At 37.2% G+C, this 23,724-nt stretch overlaps 1 protein-coding gene across 1 annotated transcript in view; it reads right to left on the minus strand.

Moving 5' to 3' along the window:
• Window positions 1-23,724, minus strand: part of LOC136863112 (uncharacterized) — a 414,667-nt gene that overhangs the window by 166,660 nt on the left and 224,283 nt on the right. Inside the window, exons 8-9 of the mRNA XM_068225861.1 lie at window positions 16,537-17,127; window positions 5,627-5,865 (exon numbers count right to left, since the gene is read on the minus strand). Of these exons, the coding sequence (XP_068081962.1) occupies window positions 5,627-5,865; window positions 16,537-17,127 (830 nt within the window). The remainder of the gene's footprint in view (window positions 1-5,626; window positions 5,866-16,536; window positions 17,128-23,724) is intronic.

The raw sequence follows: 23,724 nt of genomic DNA on the forward strand, positions 1-23,724 counted from the left end.
ACTTAAAATTACAATATTCAGATATACAGTTTCATTCTACATAGTGTGCTTATATACATTTACCATACTTACATAGGCATATTTACATAACACTCACCAGACCTGTTCAACATTCCAGTAATTTGACACACACACACACACACACACACACACACACACTCTCTCTCTCTCTCTCTCTCTCTCTCTCTCTCTCTCTCTCTCTCTCCCCCCCCCCTCTCTCTCTCTCTCTTAACGATAGCATATCTTGGTTAGCAACCCGGGGACAGTCTTGTACAATCCCGGATTGGTCTCATCTCAATAAAGGTGGAGGCAATGACATAATTCATGTGATCGCGCCCAACTTGCCAACAGGTAACTGGTCTCGACCGTAATTGGTTGGGGTGTTTTCACGAGGGTCATGTTTCAACCCTCGGCAATAAACGGTTCAACCACATAAGTGGATGGGTGGTCTACAGTGTCAAATTTATTATGTAAGTTTTCAGGAATGATTTGCCAAATTATGGGCAAAATAAGGGTCAACCAATATTTGTGTTTGTTCCAGTTTATTTTTAAATAAAATGCTCCTCAAGAATTTGCAAGGAAACAGTTCCAAGTTCTTGTTCTAGTAGAATAGTAAACCCTTGGTGACCGTTTAAAATATCCGTCCCCTTTCCTAGGACGGAGCCTACAATTTTTCCCCTTGATCTGTTCTTAATGTATTTTATTTGTTTTTATGATGAGCCATAAAATTAATCATTTGAGTGCCCCATTCAACCCGGTAGTACTGATTAGATGGTGCCCGGATATTTAATTGGAGATTCCGTACCATCATAATTTTTTTGTTGTTTATTAGTTGCATTAGATTCAAAGCGTAACACCCCTGAGATAAATGCTGATTGGGGCTCAGGCTTTGAGCGAGTGCAATACCCACTCCACAGTCTCATTTAAATCCCCAATCACCTTCCAGTCAGTATCCTTTTGCTATTTGCTTTACGTCGCACCGACACAGATATGTCTTACGGCGGCGATGGGATAGGAAAGGCCTAGGAATTGGAAGGAAGCGGCCGTGGCCTTAATTAAGGTACAGCCCCGGCATTTGCCTGGTGTGAAAATGGGAAACTACGGAAAACCGTCTTCAGGGCTGCCGACAGTGGGGCTCGAACCCATGATCTCCCGATTACTGGATACTGGCCGCACTTAAGCGACTGCAGCTATCAAGCTCGGTCAGTCAGTATCCCTCCTGCACAGTATGCTGCTGATAATAATCTCTGTTTCCTTAAACTTCACCTGTGCTGCATTTACCAGATCCCACACATCCCCAACTATAGTAATTGCCACGTAAGGAAATACCCCAGAAAGTAAATATCGCCACCCGATGCTCTTCTTTTCTCTTTTTTGTAAAGGCTGATCACTGCTGCCAACCTGCCTGGTTACATATTAAAATCATCAGACATAACCATAACAAACTAACCTCAATGTAAACACCGATAATGAATGTTTCCCTACCCTAGTAAATGATAAAAGATAAGATGAAATAAATCAAGATAATTATGAATATCTCCTCAATGACGAATTAAGGAAATAAACACACTTTCTCACTTAAATTATCTGTCTTTATTTTGATATACAGTAGGCGTACTATAACCATATTCTTGAAAAGAGGGGCATGTTAAACGATGCAATTTATTTAATAAGTCTTTGCAGTGTGATTTTCGAAAGTTCCAGACATCCAATGACTTCCCTTTCTTTTGCGCGAATATTTCCTTCTCTCTTCAATACCGGTAACCAGTAAGGAGAGAGATTATTGGGCATATTTTCAGCCTGCAGGCTGGTTATATCTTCAAGCTTATCAGGAAACATATAGGAATACTAATGTGCCAAGCTCCGTGAATGGAATTTAGGTCATCTTTCAAGTTCACTGCGGATTTGAAAATAATAATGTTATAAGTTCTACTGCCAAAATTTCGTCCCGCAAGAGTTATTTCATGTACCGGTAAATCTAGACATGAGACTGACGTATTTGAGCACTTTCATCATTTCACACAAACTATGTTATTAAATGCATTATCCGAACATGCCACAATCCTACTTACCTGGTATTAGCCAAATAGATTTACAATCCCACAGAAAAAGAAAATATGCTTTAAATATTCTCGCAAATGTATCACTAGTGACTTTAACGGCGATGTGGTGGCAACACGCACTTCACGCTAGAGCAATGATTGAACGTTGCCAACGTGCCAGATTAACGGTAAATGTAAGACGTCGTATCGGCAAGTAGGTTCCCTAAACTGTATGGTTACCGACACTGAAAAAGACCCAACAGCAAGAAAAGTAACCATAAATCAATATCTTAATATTACAGGGGAGAAAGGGTAAGGTTGCACCCTTAGGGTACGTCCTTACACGGAGAGGACTTGGTACTTATACCTGCTTGTCTTACGTTGTTAGTACCAACGTGAAATACTACCACCTTCTCATTTCCCTCTTCCTTCTCTTCTACTTTCCTCAATATCTGCCTAAACCTAATTCCTGGATTACACTCTACCCTGGTTCCCTTTCCTCCACATGTCTAACGATGGAATCCCCCATAACCAGAGCCTCAACCCTATCCACCTCATTTGATCCCCTCCCCTCCTGGTCAGCCCAATTTTCTCTCACTGCTGTCTAAGCTACTTCCTCTTCCCTTTTCTCCCTTCCATGATCCTGTTCCACTTGTCTTTTCCTATCCAATACTCCACATTTCCCTTTCCTACTTTTTCCATTACTCCTACTTCCACACTTTTCAGCAACAATTCCCTGTTCCTCATCTTCCCTTGGTTGTTCTACTTGCAGTGACTCGTACCGATTTCTCACAGACACCTGTCCTGAATTCTAATCCTGAATAGAGCCCTTAGCCTGCAATCTCCTTCCCCCTAAAATATTAGACCACCTGTCTTCTACAATTTCCCCCTTTCCTTCCCATCCCTCTTTTACACCTACTGTATCTTGTGCATTTTTTGAGGGAGGCCTACTTTCCTTCCTGTCCTCTGAGAGAATCCTAATTATCTCCCTCAAACTCTCCAACTCCTCCCTCATACTTTTTAATGCCTAGCCACACCCACAGTTCCTACACTTGCACTCCTTAGCCATTCTTTATGGAATAATGAGAAGAAAAGGAGAAATAAAATAACTTATTCTGTACAAAATAAAAATGAAAGGAAAGATTGTCTACAAAAATGAAAGGAAAGAAATATTGTCCAGGATAGTTCACAAAAATCACACAACAACAAGGTAATTAATATAAGCTACTACTACACTAAAATACTACTTAGTTGTGTGAATTTTTCTTTCTGCAACACCCTAACAGAATGAAAATTGCTGTTAATTACTGAAAACCGAAAGTAATACATAAGAATTAGGTCTACACAAATCTAAACTACAGTTAAGTCTACCGTAATTACTACAAAAGAATTCTAGTAAGAGAGTTAATACAGATACCACAGATACTATACTACACTACACAAGCAGTTCACAGTAATAGAATAATCACAATAATTTCTAATAAGATACTATAATACACTACAATAATTTTAAACTACATTCAGACTACGTTCAGATACTACAATATACTACAATAATTTTAAGCTATGATCAGACTATCCTAATTACAATAGGTTATTACTAAGCACAAATAAAAATAAAAATTGCAATTAGACCTGAAGTTTGAAATTCGCAAGAACTACTCAAGGATTACCAACAAAGTTAAACACGTAGACAGAAGATTGTTATTAGTACTACATTATCCTACTATGCTCTCATAGAAATGAAACCTTGCGTTTGGTTAAATGCTGAAGTATCAAAAGGGTTACTGTACACAAAGAAACACACAAATATAACAGGCAAGATACTATCTAATATACCGCATCTTCACTACAATTCTCAACTGATATGTGGTTATGTGATTATTACAGCTGGTGGATTACTATTATTTTCCCTACTCCATGGGATGGAGAACAAAACTGTCCTTAATTGCTGAAAAATACGAGGTTGTCTAAAATAATTTCTCAAAATTATTTCTGTCAAAACTACTCCTACTATTCCAGGGACTTGAATTGCAATTAATGGGATATAGGGACTTTATTATTATTATTATTATTATTATTATTATTATTATTATTAGCTAACCGCTCATAAATACTGAAAGATCGAGGGTGCGAAATATAAATTACGGATACTTTAACTACCTACTCAGAACTACAAATGATTGGAATACAAGGTCAGCTGATTTTTATTTATATTTACTTGACTACACTACACCCTTTGTTCACGACTGTAGCCAACAATGCAATATCTGAATATGATAATAATAATGCTATTTGCTTTACGTCCCTATCTGAATATGAAGAGCGACAATAATCAATACCAATACGACTGTTAACTATTACAGCTTGTAATCTAGCGAACACCTACGGAACTACTCAGTGTAAAAATTGTAAATGAATATCACTAATATCAATTACTACAAACACTAAACACCAATATTTGTGGAACTAAATGTATCACACACACATAACATCTGCTAAATTTCTACAACTATTAACTACTTTATCACTAAGATAATACAGAGCTATTGTAACAGCCAACCACTCGCTAGCGCATCCAACAATGGAATCATATTAGAGAACATACACATCCATATAGATCAATATAACAATTCAGAACACAATTTAAATTAAATTAATGAAAAATCAACTTTTTAAATACAAAATCTTCACCCTATTTCTTTGTAAACATACACTCAACAATGTGCGGTCCCACCCCCAATGAATGAGAACTTCATCTTCCTCACCTTTAATTCCTTTATTTCCCCTACCTCTCCTTCTTTGTGGAGAAAACCAGAATATCATCCTTTGGTTTTCTCCACATACTTTCTTTCCATTCTTCAGCTCTGTTCTATTCTATCCTGGTGTCCTTTGTTGCATTTATTTTATTTTATTAGTTTCTATTTTCTTCTACCACATTCGTACCTGATTCGTCTGATGTCCTCTCTGATAATTCTCAAGCACACACGGTGTGACAGAACATCCTAATTGGAGGTTAATGTTGTCGTCAGCCCCGACTTGGAGCACTGTGCCAGCATATAGTGAGCCACCTGGTGACGAACGAGCGTACCACTACAGTTCTCCAACGGTAAAGCATTCTTAAATTCAAACCTTTATTATTATAGAAGACTTCCTTGTGAAGTCGAGATTTTGTTCTGAAGACACAGAGCAAAGTTCTCTGCAAAATGTAAAGAGTTTCACCTTGTTTTCTTGACACAGCACAAGCCCAAAAGCCCATATCATGTCTACAAGTATGTGCCATGAAAGCATCAATGTTAACATAATTTTAATTGATTTTAACTATTGCCATGTTTTAATAATGTTTTCTACTGAATACAGCCCAAATTAGGGCTGGAGCATGTACAGATTGTAAATCTTAAGTGTCAAGGACACTTTTACTGTATTGAATGGGAGGAAAACATTGTAATAAATTGTTACACGAATAAGCATAGCTGTCAATACGGAAACCATGAGATTTATATTTTGTGCTAAGTTTTCTTTATTCCAGCTGATGGCACTAAACAAAGGGGTAAAAGCAGAAAAAAGACATGACACATGCTTACCTCCAGGCAGCAAAAGTTCTTGATGTTCCGAGGCGTTTTGAATTTTGGTTTTACAATCTGAATTAAGGTTGGCTCAGAACGCAGGTATGACTGAAGAGGGCTTTCCAGCGCCCTGTACCGAGGAGTTGAAGCGTGCAGAACCTTTTGGCAGGGAGATTTCTGAAAATGCTTCTCTCGGCTTGCAGGTGACCTTCGTTTCACTTTCAATGAGGAATAATCAAACTTTGATGGACATTTAACTGTAACAAACGTGTTAAGTCAGTACAACATCTACAATATAAGATTCATACTAATGAAATAAGACTTGTCAATAAAGATCTACACAGCAGCTCTATTTATTTATTTTATTCTTGAACAGTTACAGGTTGTATTCTGGAAAGTACTAGGTTCAACTCTTGGGGAACCTCAATATTTTTAAGTCAAACTACTTGGTGATCTGAAACATGGGATGTTACTCAAACTCTTAATTCCAAAGCTTTGAGTCTAATAACTCGTGCAGTCCGATAAGGATGAAAGGCAACATAAAACCAATGGCCATTACATCCTATCACCTAGTACACCTTCAATACAACCTGCATTGCATCTTCAGCTACAAAATCCTCATCTGTTCTGTGATGAAATACTGTTAGAGTATATCCCTAGCCAGTCTGCTCATGTTCATTCCCAGCTCTGCCACAAAATCAACAGTGGTCTGTGAATGTAATACATTATGGACTTAGCCTATAGAACATAACTGAGATGTGGATTAAAACATCACTCATGGCCGTTTTCATAGTTATGGTTCCCCTATTTCAGCTTCATGTGAATGTCTATGCAATACCAAACATGCAGGCCATGACTTCTTGTTTACCAATCCTAGCCCCAAATTATGAGGGTTGGAACTTTAATAGTGGCAATTATTTAATTACAACTGATACAAAAGCGATACATGTTACCAAGTTTTATTGTCTTTCAAAGTAGCCACCAGCATTCTGTACAATCCATTGTTAGCGATGTGGAAATCGTAGGATACCTTTCGCAGTGCCTGTTGTGTTGATAGTTTGAATGGAGCGATGTACTGCCTCACGAAACTCTGGAACAGTTCTGAAGTGAATGCCACGAAGTAGTTCATTTTAGGAATCAAGTCAGTCACAAAGTCTGGGAAGTATGGTGGATGGTACAGCAATTCCCAGCTCCACAAGAAATGAACTTCATAATTAATCCGTATTGTCAACCTTGAACAAGTGTTAATAGTATTTGAGTTAAACTCAACCTTCACAATACTTGAAATAATCTTTATTTTTAAAATTTTTTTTTTTGGGAAGGGGACATGATTTGTCTCTATTTTGGAGACATCTTCAGCCTAATTACGAAAGTATGGTAAAATTCATGGAATTTCTAATGAACTGTTACAGCAAATAACACATCCAAAATTTCTAGAGTTAAACATAACTCCGTCAAATGCACAATTAAAACATACAATTAAACAGGCCTACTTATGTACAAACACATTTTTAACATAAGTAGGCCTGTTTAAGTGTGTGCTTTAATTGTACATTTCACAGAGTTATGTTTAACTCTAGAAATTTTGGTTATGTTATTTGTTGTAGCAGTTCATTAGCAATGCTATGAATTTTACCATTCTTTTGTTATTAGGCTGAAGATGTCTCCAAAATAGAATTGAAATAGGCCCTTTTCCTACAAATAGAAATAAGGAATTTTTAAGTATTATGAAGGTAGAGTTTACTCAAACACTCTTAAAACTTATTCCCAGCCCCATCAACCAAACAAATAAGCCACAACTTGCACTGTATGAGGCTGTGCGTTGTTGTGCAAAATGATGGGTGGTTCTGCAGAAAATGTAGCCACTTCTTTCTCAAAACTGGTCGCAGGTTGTGTTCCAAAAATGAACAGTAATACTACGCATTGATGGTCTGCTGAGGAGGAACGTAATGCGTTACGATAACACCATCATAGTCGTACATGAGAATAACATAACTTTAAAACTGCTGGGGTTCTAACGAACTTTCGATCTTTGTGGTGACCCGTAATTATGCCAATCGTTCTATTGGCGATTCAGTTGTGGCTCATATGATTTAGCCCATGTCTCATTCAGCATAATAATACAGCATGAGAAAGCTCCTACTTTGCGTTCATGGTGGTCCAACCAAGTGGTTATGAGCAGCATCGGATCGTAACCATTTCTGCATTTCCGTTGAAACACGCGGAACCCACCGTGATGCAATTTTTCTCAAGCTTCATGGGGCATACGCCACACTCTCACGCGCCCATCAGCTCAATACAACTGGAACCGGGATTCATCGGATTATACCACACGCTGCCAGTATCCCACGGTCCATTGCTGATGTCCATGGGCCCATGCACGTCGCTGATCTCTTGTGTCGAGGTGTCAGCAAAGGGACACGAGTTGGTCGTCGGCTGGTGAAGCCTATAATATGCTTACAATATTGTGATTTTTATTCCACCTTTTCAATACAATTGGTTTTATGTTGTTAGATCATAATGCTACAACAGTATTGTATAGGGACATGTTTCGCTTGAATTTCAAGCATCCTCAGCCTATATAATCATCTCAAGGTTAAGACCTGTCATATTTAATTTGCTTTGACAATTTTGTGCTTAATTATAATTCTAAAATTAAGTAATAAAATATATAAACGTAGGAATTTGTGAGCACATTAATAGTTTAACAATATGAATGACTATACTAAAATTGGAGTAACCGTTAATTCTAAAGATACTGACGTCCAAAACACAGTATCTTCAAATTTTGAAAATTTGGCTAAAATTGTTTTCTCAAAGTTCTACTGTAGTTTATTAAATACAATTGTAATTTGACTTTTATGTTAAAATTTGAGTCTTAATTATGGTTAAAACTTATTGGTGTCTGAAGATTAAAATCTTGGATACGTTGGAATTCAGCTTCATGTTTTAATGTTGAGGCTTGCTACTATAATTTAATAGTTTTGAACAGTAAAATGTTGAATTAATTAGTTTCATCGAACTAGTCTTGTTCTTACGATCAGATTTTCCGTTGGTAGTAGTTTTTATTTATGAGGGTTTTAGTAAAAAGGGACGTCAATACAAAATTTTGAGGAGTTGATTTGTTTCTTTCATAATATTTGAATGATGGTGCGTCCCTTTGACTGCTACTACAAAACCTTGTGGACTTTGTTACATTACGGCGACTGTTATCTGTTGTGGTTGTGTAACAAAGTCCACAAGGTTTTGTAGTAGCAGTCAAAGGGATGCACCATCATTCAAATATTATGAAAGAAACAAATCAACTCCTCAAAATTTTGTACTGACGTTCCTTTTTACTAAAACCCTCATAAATAAAAACTACTACCAACGGAAAATCTGATCGTAAGAACAAGACTAGCTCAATGAAAGTAATTAAGTCAACATTTTACTGTTCAAAACTATTAAATTATAGTAGCAAGCCTCAACATTAAAACGTGAAGCTGAATTCCAACGTATCCAAGATTTTAATCTTCAGACACCAATAAGTTTTGACCATAATTAAGACTCAAATTTTAACATAGAAGTCAAATTACAATTGTATTTAATAAACTACAGTAGAACTTTGAGAAAACAATTTTAGCCAAATTTTCAACATTTGAAGATACTGGGCCGATTGCAGAAACGATGACTAGTTTTAAGCCTTAGACATCGTCTACCTAAACAACATCTAAATCGTTCACGATCTTCCATTGCATGAACAATGTTCAGTCGATGTTGACACACCGGATTCTGTGAGATCTCCGAAGTTAAGCAACATTGGGCGTGGTCAAGATTTGGATGGGTCGCCACGCGCTGTTGGTGGGGGTAAGGGAATCGAGGAGCGGAAAGGAACTGCCCGCCCTAGGGTACGTAAACTCTTGGTGTTCTAAATGGCGCCCGGTAATGACGACGTAGTGTTTTATTCTCCGAGTAAATTAACCGTAAAATGTGACGAAAAGTGCGGAAAATGTCGAAAATTAGTGAAAAATGGTATGTTGTGTGATTCATGTGATCGATGGTGGCATTATAAGTGCGGAAACTGCCCTAGAGACGTAAAAACTAATGAAAATGTTGACTGGATTTGTGAGCAGTGTGTTCGGAATGTTGTTGTTGGGGACGGCGTTGACGAAGCACCGAAAACAGTCGATGAGGAATATAAAAGTGCATTAGAAATTATAAACATTCTAAAAAAGGACAATGAGACTCAAAGTTGAAAATCAAGAATTAAAAGAAAGACTGCGATCGCTAGAATTTGGGACTGACCATTCTTCGAGTGATATACCGGTACAAGTAACAAACTCGAGCACGTGGTGTCAAGTAGTTCGTGGATGGCCGGCTAAGAAGAAATCTACAACTGAATTTCCGGAAATAAACATTAGAAATAGGTTTTCTGCCCTAAATAATTTAATCCTGGAAGAAAGTGATCGCGCGCGTGAAACCAAATCATCGCGATCCGTTGCCGTGCCGAGTTTAAAATTTAGGCCTAGAATTCAGATTCAAGACCCAGTTAGGCCTAAATCAGCGAAGGTAGCTGTGTTTGGTGATAGCCAAGGAAGGGGAATTGCGGGAGTGATTAACGACGAGAATATAGCAGCAACCAGAGAAATATATCCAGGAGCTTCTATCAGCAGTGTTGTGGAAAACGTAGAAGCAGCAACTAGGAACTTCGGGAGCGGCGATGCAGTGCTTATCATCGGTGGGACGAACGACGTAGCTCGCGACGACGCCAAGAATGTAAGATCACAACTTAAACATACACTAGGGAAGCTGACCCACACTAACGTTTTTGTAGTGAACGTGCCCCACAGGCATGATTTGAGTAGAGACTCGTGTGTGAATATTGAAGTGGACAAGGTCAATACAGATATTGTTAAAATTTGTAAACATTTTCGGAATACTCAGGTTATTGAATGCAGCAGTTTTGAGAGATACTGTTATACAAAACATGGCCTCCATCTAAACAATTCAGGTAAACGAAAGATAGCAAATATTGTTCTAGATTTTATTAATCTTAAGATATGTACTGTAAAACAGGCAACTCCCTTGAGTTATAATACTGACCAGGAAAACTAGTAGAAAGAGCCAGCTGTACTTCAAGCTGGCTCAGTCAACTAGAAAAAGAAACTCAGGATAGTAAGGAATTCCAAGTTACCCAATTGCAACAGTCAAGTTTTAGGGAGGAAGGGGGTCTGAGATTGCTCTTGGTAAACTGTCAAAGTGTAGTAAATAAACAATTAAAATTCGGTACATTGATGGAATCTTATGAGACTGATGTGGTGATAGGAGTGGAATCGTGGTTGAAAGAAGGGGTGGGTAATAGAGAAGTATTTCCAGAAGGGTACACAGTCTATCGTAGAGACCGAGGAGATAAAAAGGGAGGGGGGGTGTTTATTCTGGTGAAGGAAACTTACTGTTCACATGAATGGTTTACCGATGAAAGGGATGAAATATTAGGGATAAAGTTAGTTTGTGATAATATGAAGGAGGTGGGAATTATAGGAACATACAGGCCTGGAAGAGAGGAAAGAGACATGGAAATCTTTGAAAAAGTAATAGATTATACTCATAAAAACAATAATAATGATATGGTAATAATTGGGGGAGATCTAAATTTGCCTGAAGTTGAATGGAAAGGAGCTGCAAGTGAAGCCCATGAACAGAAACTGGCAAATAAGTTAATTTGGGAGGGAGGATTTACACAAGTAGTACAAGAACCGACTCGTCTCAATAACTTACTAGATGTATTCTTGGTTAAACCATGGGAAATTGTTGATAAAACTGAGGTAATTGAAGGAATAGGAGACCATAAGGCTGTAATAATGGATGTAGGACTCGTACCAAAAAGGCTTAATAAGAGGGTTACACAAGACAAGAAATTGTACAGAAAAACTAAAGTTGATGAATTTGGGACTTGCCTTAAATCACAATTCAGTTGTTGGATAAGTGAAGGGAGTAACGTGGATACACTTTGGGCTAAATTTAAAGGAATCATTTGGGAAAGAGAGAAGAGATTTGTACCTGTTAAGAAGGGTAAAATGATCTCAGACCCTGTTTATTATACAAGGGAAATAAGAAAATTAAAAAGAAAATGTAGAATAGTAAACAGGAAAATCAAAGAGGGTAGGGAGAGTAGAGAAACTAGAAAACAGCTAATGAGGGAACTGAATAGAGTGAAAAAGGAAGCAAAAGAGAATTATATGAATGGCATACTTCAAGAGGGTAATGACCACAAAGGGAAATGGAAAAAGCTGTATTCATATATCAGGAATCAAAAAGGAAAAGGAGTCCAAATTCCTACAATGGTGGGAGAAGGGGGTGAACACTATTTAACAGATACTGAGAAAGCAAACCTATTTAGTAGGGAATTTAGAGATTCAGTAGATGATTGTCAAGAGTTGGAAACCGAAACAGAAGATAGAGAGGGAGAGAGACAGAGGGAAACAAGAAGCTTCTCATTCACAAACGAAGATATTTTCAGAGAAATCCAACTGCTTCAGCAAGGAAAAGCTGCAGGAAGTGATCAAATTACTGGGGAGGTATTAAAGACAATGGGGTGGTACATAGTGCCTTATTTAAAATTTCTCTTTGACTATGTCATAAATAATAGTGTAATACCAAAGGAATGGAAGGAATCTATAATAATACCAATTTATAAAGGAAAGGGTGATAAAAGGAAACCAGAGAACTACAGACCAATCAGCCTGACCAGTATAGTTTGTAAAATTCTGGATAGTTTAATATCGAAGTACATCAGAGGGATATGTGATAAAAATTGGTTCATGAGGAGCCAGTATGGATTTAGAAAGAAATTTTCTTGTGAGGCACAACTGGTGGGATTTCAGCAGGACATATCAGATCAGTTGGATTCAGGAGGTCAGTTAGATTGCATAGCCATAGATCTTTCCAAAGCCTTTGATAGAGTGGAACATGGAATATTATTAAAGAAATTGGAGGGAATAGGATTGGACGTAAGGGTTACACGTTGGATAAAAGCATTTCTAAATTCAAGGGTTCAGAAAGTCAAAGTAGGAAATAATGTATCGCAGGAAGAGAAAGTTTGGAAGGGAATTGCACAGGGTAGTATAATCGGTCCGTTACTTTTCTTAATATACGCAAATGATTTAGGGAACAATATAACATCAAAAATAAGATTGTATGCAGATGACATAATTGTTTATAGAGAAATAAACAACATTGAGGATTGTTCAGAATTACAAAGGGACCTTGAAAGTATCCAACAATGGGTTGAAGAAAATAATATGAAGGTTAATGGAGGCAAATCAACTGTTACAACTTTTACAAACAGGAGCTTTAAAACTGAATTTGAATATACTTTGGATGAGGTAGTTATCCCAAAAGAAGGCAAGTGCAAATACTTAGGTGTGAGATTTGAAAGTAATTTGCACTGGAAGGGTCATATTGATGACATTGTTGGGAAAGCATACAGATCATTACATGTCATAATGAGGCTACTTAAAGGATGCAACAAAGAATTAAAAGAAAAAAGTTACTTGAGTATGGTTCGTCCATTATTGGAATATGCAAACAGTGTTTGGGATCCTCACCAAGAATACCTAATAAAAGAAATAGATAGTGTGCAGAGGAAAGCAGCAAGATTTGTAACAGGGGATTTCAGGAGAAAGTAGTGTATCAGAAATGTTAAAGGAACTTGGGTGGGAAACTTTAAGTAAGAGAAGGGAGAAAACTAGACTTACAGGATTATATAGAGCCTATACAGGAGAAGAAGCATGGGGAGATATCCGTGAGAGGCTTCAGTTGGAAAATAATTATATCGGCAGGACTGACCACAAATATAAAATTAGAAGGAATTTTAGCAGAAGCGATTGGGGTAAATTTTCATTCATTGGGAAGGGTGTGAAGGAGTGGAACAGTTTACCAGCGGTAGTGTTTGATCCTTTTCCAAAATCTGTACAGATATTCAAGAAGAGAATAAACAGCAACAGAGAAAATAAATGAAGTGTTAGAGGGCATTCGACCGGTGCAGGTTATTGTAAATAATAAAAAAAATGTGTGTGAATAAATTAATTCCATCCCCTGGTCTAAGGAGTTCGGACAGCCAAAGTAGGAGACTGCCTGTAGGGGTGAAGTACAGTGGGGACTTCGAGGGCCCTGGGACCGCTACGGTAGCTGTGAAGGCCCTTCAGGAACTCTGAAAAGTGGTGGCAAAAGGGGCTCTGGTTAAGACGCAGCAGGTCGTTATGCTACTTAGGATCCAGAACGGGTAAAAAAAAAAAAAAAAAATAGTAAATAAATAAATGCAATGTAAATATTAATGTTATACCAGTTTTATAGTATCATTTGAAGCAATTCCACATACTGTATATCAGTTGACTATATTTGTAAGTAGTACAGGAGATATTATAATTAGAATTTTGTAAACAATATAAATTTATTAAGGATGAGCTGTGTGTTAATAGAAAACATTGTTAGCGTAAATTGTATAATATTGTATTATAGGAAAAATTTTCTTCTCTTGTTAATTTAATATTTAGTGCTTGACAATAATGTATTTTAGTGTGCCATTTGCCACCGAGGTAGACACCTCATTTGCAAATAAAGAGATTTTGATTTGATTTGATTTAGACATCCCTTAAAGTTTCAATTTTGGTTTGAAAATGGAGACAGAAGTAGCTTTCATGCAACTCTTTGCTTGTCGCAACCAATGAAATTCGTCGGTGTGCGCGCCGAACGCCAGTCAGCTGTTTGTCTTCCTACACATTACTCAAATATGACTGAGCATGACTTGCCCACATATAAGAGTATTGCTTTTGGTGAAAATTAAATATCATAATATCGACACTAAAGCGACACGCCACCGTACGGGGAAGTGTAGCTTTCATTATAGCGTTGTTACAGTGATTGTAATCTACTCATAAATACGGTAGCTTCGATGAAGGGAAGATGAAGCAACAGTAATGTGTAACCGAGTGTGTTGTACGGGCCATATAGACGTAGCTTGCATTCTGGAGATCGTAGGTTCGAAACGCATCATTGGCAGCCGTGAAGATTGTTTTTCGTAGTTTCCCTGTTTTTACACCAGGCAAATACTAGGGCTGTTATTATGGCCATGGCTCTTCTTCCCCAGTCCTCTTTAAACGATAATCACCACCACTTGCCTTTTCCTATCTGATAGTTGCCGAAAACTTATACGATTATATATATAAAAATCCCATACAATCTACTTCTTAGTTTTCACTATTATGTATGTTTACTTGGCAGTAAATATAAGTGAATCCCTCCCGATTGATATATGTCACAGCCCTCAGACGATCGGGACATGTAATATTCTGATTTGTATGTAGTCGAAGTGACCTATAATTCCATGGAAATTACCTCATGTACATAATAAAATATATCGGTTGCCAAGAATTGTATTCAAGTTGACAGTTACCGGACTGTCACTTTGTCAGTCTCAAGAAACAAGTCTCTCGTAAAGTGAAACCTTATTTTATGATTATCTCCCGTGCATGTCAAACGAATTGCTGCGATTTAGCAGCGGGCGACCCACAGAGAGGTCGTCGGACTAACCGTTCTTCCCGGAATCGTCTCAACATGATCATACAAATTACATATTTCATGGTACATAACCTCCGATTGTGATTCACTCCTCTCATTTGAGGTTAAACAGTGCTCTCGGCAGTGTTTAAACATGACCGGTTGAACATCAGTTTTAGACAGTGTCTAAGTGATAAATCAGCCATGCTTAGGCATTATTTAACCGTAGACATCATCTAAATACCGTTTCTGCAATTGGCCCACTGTGTTTTGGATGTCAATATCTTTAGAATTAACGGTTATTCCAATTTTAGTATAGTCATTCATATTGTTAAACTATTAATGTGCTCACAAATTCCTATGTTTATATATTTTATTACTTAATTTTAGAATTATAATTAAGCACAAATTTGTCATGAGATGATTATATAGGCTGAGGATACTTGAAATTCAAGCGAAACATGTCCCTATAAAATAGTGTTGTAGCATTATGATCTAACAACATAAAACCAATTGTATTGAAAAGGTGGAATAAAAAATCACAATATTGTGAGCATATTATAGCAAATTCAATACGGGTCTAATCATGAGATTAATTACATGTAAAGTAAAATGGTGAAGCCTATGCGGTGCAGTTGCCTCCCTACAAGTCCTGGTAGAAATAAGGTCCTGACTCCCAACATTCAACTGGGTGATGATGATCATCCCATGTTCAAAGTAGGTTAACTCACGACATGTTGTTATCTTCACCACACTGGTGTCTGCGACAGACTGCTCAACTACGTCACAGCTAGCCGCAATGCTCAGGGATCATACATGGCTCGGAAGTTCTGAATATCTTGATGCAATATATATCGATTACTAGAATGCAACATTCACGATTTTACTTCAAAAAGTAATTTACAAGTATAAATTACATTCATGAAAAGTAATGATTGCAAGTAAAAATTACTTAAACATATTACGAGTCAATACAGACCAATTAAGGACCGATATGGTCAAGTTTGTCGACTTTAAACATATTTGTTAGATGTAACTCTTTTACTTTTACTCAGCTATTTTCCAACTCTGTATATATCATAAACATCACTTTAATGCATTATTCTCTTTAAAGGACATAAAAGGCAATCTTTCCCATCCAGATAGACAAGATGAAGTGCTAAAGTTGTGTTAAATGGACAATGACACAAAATTTCTTCAATATTTACAGTGTGTTGCATTTTATGTGCTGGTCAGTGTACATGAATTTTTAGGTGGAAATGCTACACTTCAATCACCAAGGCATGTATTCAGATAAGAGACTAACAGCCAAGCTGCCATTTAATTACACCCACAAGAAGCAAATAACTACTGCCGTCATAATATTAATTACAAATTGCGACAGATCTTACCAGGTAACTCAACATCCGGGGACTTACGCTCGATTCCCTTTTGTCCACTAGAGGCATGTTCTTCAAAATTATTACTGACTGCTACATCATTCCTATTCTCTTCATGTGAAGATTCATTGAAGCTGTTACAGTCAGAACCTGCTTTGTCTACCTTAAGGACATCCAAGACAGGATCAACATTCCTACAATAACTGGTTTCAACACTTCCCTTGTTATCATCACGCTCCTCATTTTCACCACCACCGTGATCATCATCATAATCAGTAAAACTATAGTCATCATCACTAATAAGGTTAACAGTGTCATGGCGGTGTTGTGCAGCAGCAACTGAATGCTGAATTGATCGCTTTAGGTCTGCTAACTTGGATGGACTACAACTTTGGTACAAATGCTCCAGCATAATGGTGTTGACTAAGTCTAGTGTGTTGTTCAGATCATTTTCTGGTTCCTCCTCATCACTCAAACAAAATTCAGGAACTTGGATATCCTTAGAATCATCAATTGTCAATGTCATGGAGAAAATATTACTCATTTCTTTCAGATTGCCTTCTACTTCTTTCTTGCTAGAAGTCTTATGATGCAAACACTTCCCTGTATGAAAGAAATTACAATTATTACAAAAATCAAAACAAAATTAATCACAATAATGTAGTCAGATTTTGATAGAAACAACTGGTAGTGGCTGTAAGGTCACAACAAGCAAAAATGCTAAATGCAGTTAACATTAAATGAAACACTGAAAACTTATAAATAAATATATAAATAATGAAGGATGAATCGTTATCCTGAAATATGATCAATAAATGTTTACAAATCAGTGTAGAGAAAACAAATGTCATATTCTGAAGTGTAATTAGAACAATATGTAAACAAGCTACGAGATTAGAATTATAATTTATTATTGTTAAACAACATGTAGCTGCAATATATGAAGTCATCTACATAAAATAAACACTTTTTTATTCAAAATGGCGCCCGGTAATGACGACGTAGTGTTTTATCCTCCGAGTAAATTCACCGTAAAATGTGACGAAAAGTGCAGAAAATAATACCAATACAAATGGTCCATCATTGGACCATTCCCTATGGGAATTAGCATCTAGCATCTATATCAAGTGCAGAAAATGTCGAAGATTAGTGAAAAATGGAATGTTGTGCGATTCATGTGATCGATGGTGGCATTGTAAGTGCGGAAATTGCCCTAGAGACGTAAAAACTAATGAAAATGTTGACTGGATTTGTGAGCAGTGTGTTCGGAATGTTGTTGTTGGCGACGGCGTTGACGAAGCACCGAAAACAATCGATGAGGAATATAAAAGTGCATTAGAAATTATAAACATTCTAAAAAAGGATAAAGAGACTCTTAAAGTTGAAAATCAAGAATTCAAAGAAAGACTGCGATCGCTAGAATTTGGGACTGACCATTCTTCGAGTGATATACCGGTACCAGTAACAAACTCGAGCACGTGGTGTCAAGTAGCTCGTGGATGGCCGGCTAAGAAGAAATCTACAACTGAATTTCCGGAAATAAACATCAGAAATAGGTTTTCTGCCCTACATAATTTAATTCTGGAAGAAAGTGATCGCGCGCGTGAAACCAAATCATCGCGATCCGCTGCCGTTGCCATGCCGAGTTTAAAATTTAGGCCTAGAATTCAGATTCAAGACCCAGTTAGGCCTAAATCAGCGAAGGTAGCTGTGTTTGGTGATAGCCAAGGAAGGGGAATTGCGGGAGTGATTAACGACGAGAATATAGCAGCAACCGGAGAAATATATCCAGGAGCTTCTATCAGCAGTGTTCTGGAAAACGTAGAAGCAGCAACTAGGAACTTCGGGAGCGGCGATGCAGTGCTTATCATCGGTGGGACGAACGACGTAGCTCACGACGACGCCAAGAATGTAAGATCACAACTTAAACGTACACTAGGGAAGCTGACCCACACTAACGTCTTTGTAGTGAACGTGCCCCACAGGCATGATTTGAATAGAGACTCGTGTCTGAACATTGAAGTGGACAAGGTCAATACAGATATTGTTAAAATTTGTAAACATTTTCGGAATACTCAGGTTATTGAATGCAGCAGTTTTGAGAGATACTGTTATACAAAACATGGCCTCCATCTAAACAATTCAGGTAAACGAAACATAGCAAATAGAAAGAGCCAGCTGTACTTCAAGCTGGCTCAGTCAACCAGAAAAAGAAACTCGGGATAGTAAGGAATTCCAAGTTACCCAATTGCAACAGTCAAGTTTTAGGGAGGAAGGGGGTGTGAGATTGCTCTTGGTAAACTGTCAAAGTGTAGTAAATAAACAATTAAAATTCGGTACATTGATGGAAACTTATGAGACCGATGTGGTGATAGGAGTGGAATCGTGGTTGAAAGAAGGGGTGGGTAATAGAGAAGTATTTCCAGAAGGGTACACAGTCTATCGTAGAGACCGAGGAGATAAAAAGGGAGGGGGGTGTTTATTCTGGTGAAGGAAACTTACTGTTCACATGAATGGTTTACCGATGAAAGGGATGAAATATTAGGGATAATATGATAATATGAAGGAGGTGGGAATTATAGGATCATACAGGCCTGGAAGAGAGGAAAGAGACATGGAAATCTTTGAGAAAAAAATAGATTATCCTCATAAAAACAATAATAATGATATGGTAATAGTTGGGGGAGATCTAAATTTGCCTGAAGTTGAATGGAATGGAGCTGCAGTGAAGCCCATGAACAGAAATTGGCAAATAAGTTAATTTGGGAGGGAGGATTTTACACAAGTAGTACAAGAACCGACTCGTCTCAATAACTTACTAGATGTATTCTTGGTTAAACCATGGGAAATTGTTGATAAAACTGAGGTATTTGAAGGAATAGGAGACCATAAAGGCTGTAATAATGAATGTAGGACTCGTACCAAAAAGGCTTAATAAGAGGGTTACACAAGACAAGAAATTGTACAGAAAAACTAAAGTTGATGAATTTGGGACTTACCTTAAATCACAATTCAGTTGTTGGATAAGTGAAGGGAGTAACGTGGATACACTTTGGGCTAAATTTAAAGGAATCATTTGGGAAGGAGAGAAGAGATTTGTACCTGTTAAGAAGGGTAAAATGATCTCAGACCCTGTTTATTATACAAGGGAAATAAGAAAATTAAAAAGAAAATGTAGAATAGTAAACAGGAAAATCAAAGAGGGTAGGGAGAGTAGAGAAACTAGAAAACAGCTAATGAGGGAACTGAATAGAGCGAAAAAGGAAGCAAAAGAGAATTATATGAATGGCATACTTCAAGAGGGTAATGACCACAAAGGGAAATGGAAAAAGCTGTATTCATATATCAGGAATCAAAAAGGAAAAGGAATCCAAATTCCTACAATGGTGGGAGAAGGGGGTGAACACTATTTAACAGATACTGAGAAAGCAAACCTATTTAGTAGGGAATTCAGAGATTCAGTAGATGATTGTCAAGAGTTGGAAACCGAAACAGAAGATAGAGAGGGAGAGACACAGAGGGAAACAAGAAGCTTCTCATTCACAAATGAAGATATTTTCAGAGAAATCCAACTGCTTCAGCAAGGAAAAGCAGCAGGAAGTGATCAAATTACTGGGTAGGTATTATGGACAATGGGGTGGTACATAGTGCCTTATTTAAAATTTCACTTTGACTATGTCATAAATAATAGTATAATACCAAAGGAATGGAAGGCATCTATAATAATACAAATTTATAAAGGAAAGGGGGATAAAAGGAAACTAGAGAACTAAAGACCAATCAGCCTGACCAGTATAGTTTGTAAAATACTGGAGAGTTTAATATCAAAGTACATCAGAGGGATATGTGATGATAAAAAATTGGTTCATGAGGAGCCAGTATGGATTTAGAAAGAAATTTTCTTGTGAGGCACAACTGGTGGGATTTCAGCAGGACATATAAGATCAGTTTGATTCAGGAGGCCAGTTAGATTGCATAGCCATAGATCTTTCCAAAGCCTTTGATATAGTGGAACATGGAATATTATTAAAGAAATTGGAGGGAATAGGATTGGACATAAGGGTTACACGTTGGATAAAAACATTTCTAAATTCAAGGGTTCAGAGAGTCAAAGTAAGAAATAATGTATCTCAGGAAGAGAAAGTTTGGAAGGGAATTGCACAGGGTAGTATAATCGGTCCGTTACTTTTCTTAATATACGCAAATGATTTAGGGAACAATATAACATCAAAAATGAGATTGTATGCAGATGACATAATTGTTTGTAGGGAAATAAATAACATTGAGGATTGTTCAGAATTACAAAGGGACCTTGAAAGTATCCAACAATGGGTTGAAGAAAATAATATGAAGTTTAATGGAGGCAAATCAACTGTTACAACTTTTACAAACAGGAGCTTTAAAACTGAATTTGAATATACTTTGGATGAGGTAGTTATCCCAAAAGATGGCAAGTGCAAATACTTAGGTGTGAGATTTGAAAGTAATTTGCACTGGAAGAGTCATGTTGATGACATTGTTGGGAAAGCATACAGATCGTTACATGTCATAATGAGGCTACTTAAAGGATGCAACAAAGAATTAAAAGAAAAAAGTTACTTGAGTATGGTTCGTCCATTATTGGAATATGCAAACAGTGTTTGGGATCCTCACCAAGAATACCTAATAAAAGAAATAGATAGTGTGCAGAGGAAAGCAGCAAGATTTGTAACAGGGGATTTCAGGAGAAAGGGTAGTGTATCAGAAATGTTAAAGGAACTTGGGTGGGAAACTTTAAGTAAGAGAAGGGAGAAAACTAGACTTACAGGATTATATAGAGCCTATGCAAGAGAAGAAGCATGGGGAGATATCCGTGAGAGGCTTCAGTTGGAAAAAAATTATATCGGCAGGACTGACCACACATATAAAAAGGAAGGAATTTTAGCAGAAGCGATTGGGGTAAATTTTCATTCATTGGGAAGGGTGTGAAGGAGTGGAACAGTTTACCAAGGGTAGTGTTTGATCCTTTTCCAAAATCTGTACAGATATTCAAGAAGAGAATAAACAGCAACAGAGAAAATAAATGAAATGTTTGAGGGCATTCGACCAGTGCAGGTTATTGTAAATAAAAACATGTGTGTGAATAAATTAATTCCATCCCCTGGTCTAAGGAGTTTGGACAGCCAAAGTAGGGGACTGCCTGTAGGGGTGAAGTACAGTGGGGACTTCGAGGGCCCTGGGACCGCTACGGTAGCTGTGAAGGCCCTTCAGGAACTCTGAAAAGTGGTGGCAAAAGGGGCTCTGGTTAAGACGCAGCAGGTCATTATGCTACTTAGGTTCCAGAACAGGTAAAAAAAAAAAAAAAAAAAAGTAAATAAGTAAATAAATGCAATGTAAATATTTATCTTATACCAGTTGTATAGTATCATTTGAAGTAATTCCACATACTGTATATCAGTTGACTACATTTGTAAGTAGTGCAGGAGATATTATAAGTAGAATTTTGTAAACAATATAAATTTATTAAGGATGAGCTGTGTGTTTAATAGAAAACATTGTTAGCGTAAATTGTATAATATTGTATTATAGGAAAATGTTGTTCTCTTGTTAATTTAATATTTAGTGCTTGACAATAATGTATTTTAGTGTACCATTTGCCATCGAGGTAGACACCTCATTTGCAAATAAAGAGATTTTGATTTGATTTGAGAACAGTCTTCAACCACAATTACAGTAAATCTACAAACTATCCAAGATACAATTATACAATCCACAAACTATACAATGTACAAATATTTGTACACATTTATATAACTGGTATTTTTTAAATAACAGGTTCATTTTAATATAATGGACAAAAACCCACAAATTAACATTTTTGTCTATATGTCAAGAAACTGCTGGCCTTTCACATTCCTCTATGCTAAAAAATTCAGTGAAGTTGTGCAAAATGTTTAATGTGAATCACTTGTTAAGACTTTTTGAAACCATCTACAAACATTTCCATAAAATATGAGGTAATTCATTGAATAATGTAATTCCAGTACACTTGTGGCTGTTTAGTGCCCCCTTTAACCTTACACAGGAACTGAAGTGAACATCAAGCATACTCTCTTTACAAGGTGGAACCATGTTAAAGGATTTGTGAATTCATCCACCATTTGCAACAATGTTTGTTCTGTGTGTTGTCATTTGTGTACTCCACAAGTTGCCCACTACTTGGTGACGCTACAACTATTGCTACTTTATATCAGCCATGACATAGCTATTCATAATGTGACAGTACAAAAAACGATTGTCTTAAAATTCCCCACATTAACCCTTTCCGTCCCTTAGCGCCCGAAAGCGCCCGACTGTTCATTTAGCCTTCCGGTCCTTAGCGCCCGAAAGCGCCCGGCTGCATTATCTGCATTCGTCTGCGATCTGTGGGATAGTTTTTTTATTTTTCTCATCAGTGAAGTGTTTATAAGGCATTTATGTACATGCAGTGCAATCTACAAGTCTCAGGGAATAAAGGAAGAGAGATAATCTGTCTTGACGTTGCCTAGGCAACGGTCTTGAACTTCTGCGAGCGCGGGTCAGCTGTTTCGTTCGTAAACATGGCGGGATTGAATATCGCGTATATTGAAACTGAGCTGAATATGGGTGAAAAAAGTGACACAGAATCCTTGAGTAGGGGTGCAGGTGAATTTTTAATGAGTGAATAATGTACCAACGAAGATAATTTTAGTGATAACAGTGATATGAATGAAAACGAATATCGATAAATCGGACCTGATGGCGATGCCACGGCAATTCAGGTAACACAAATGTTACGTTTGGTTACTCCGAATGATTAAATGGATAATGTTGAACCTGCGGATAATTCGGAAAGAGTATTAGGGGAAAGAGATTGTTTTTTACGTATGTTAGGAGGAGAAAAACTATTCAGTGACATAACCTATTGCGCATATAACAATGCAGCCTTCAAACAGTCGCATTCCGGTAAGATAAAAACAGAATGGGAAGACCCTTGCCCAGATGAAATAAAATCTTATATACATGGGAATCATTCCACTTCCAAAATCACGTGATTATTGGTTTTGAGGGTTTCAGACAACATGGGAATGTGAAAAATGCAGACTGTCTCTGTGTCGAGTATCACGAGGAGGGGGGTGGTGGTGGTGAAAAACACATTATGACTCAATACACAGAGAAATGGATGTGATGGTATATTTTCTA

This window comes from Anabrus simplex, chromosome 2 (genome assembly GCF_040414725.1).
Source record: "Anabrus simplex isolate iqAnaSimp1 chromosome 2, ASM4041472v1, whole genome shotgun sequence".
NCBI classification, from domain to species: domain Eukaryota; kingdom Metazoa; phylum Arthropoda; class Insecta; order Orthoptera; family Tettigoniidae; genus Anabrus; species Anabrus simplex.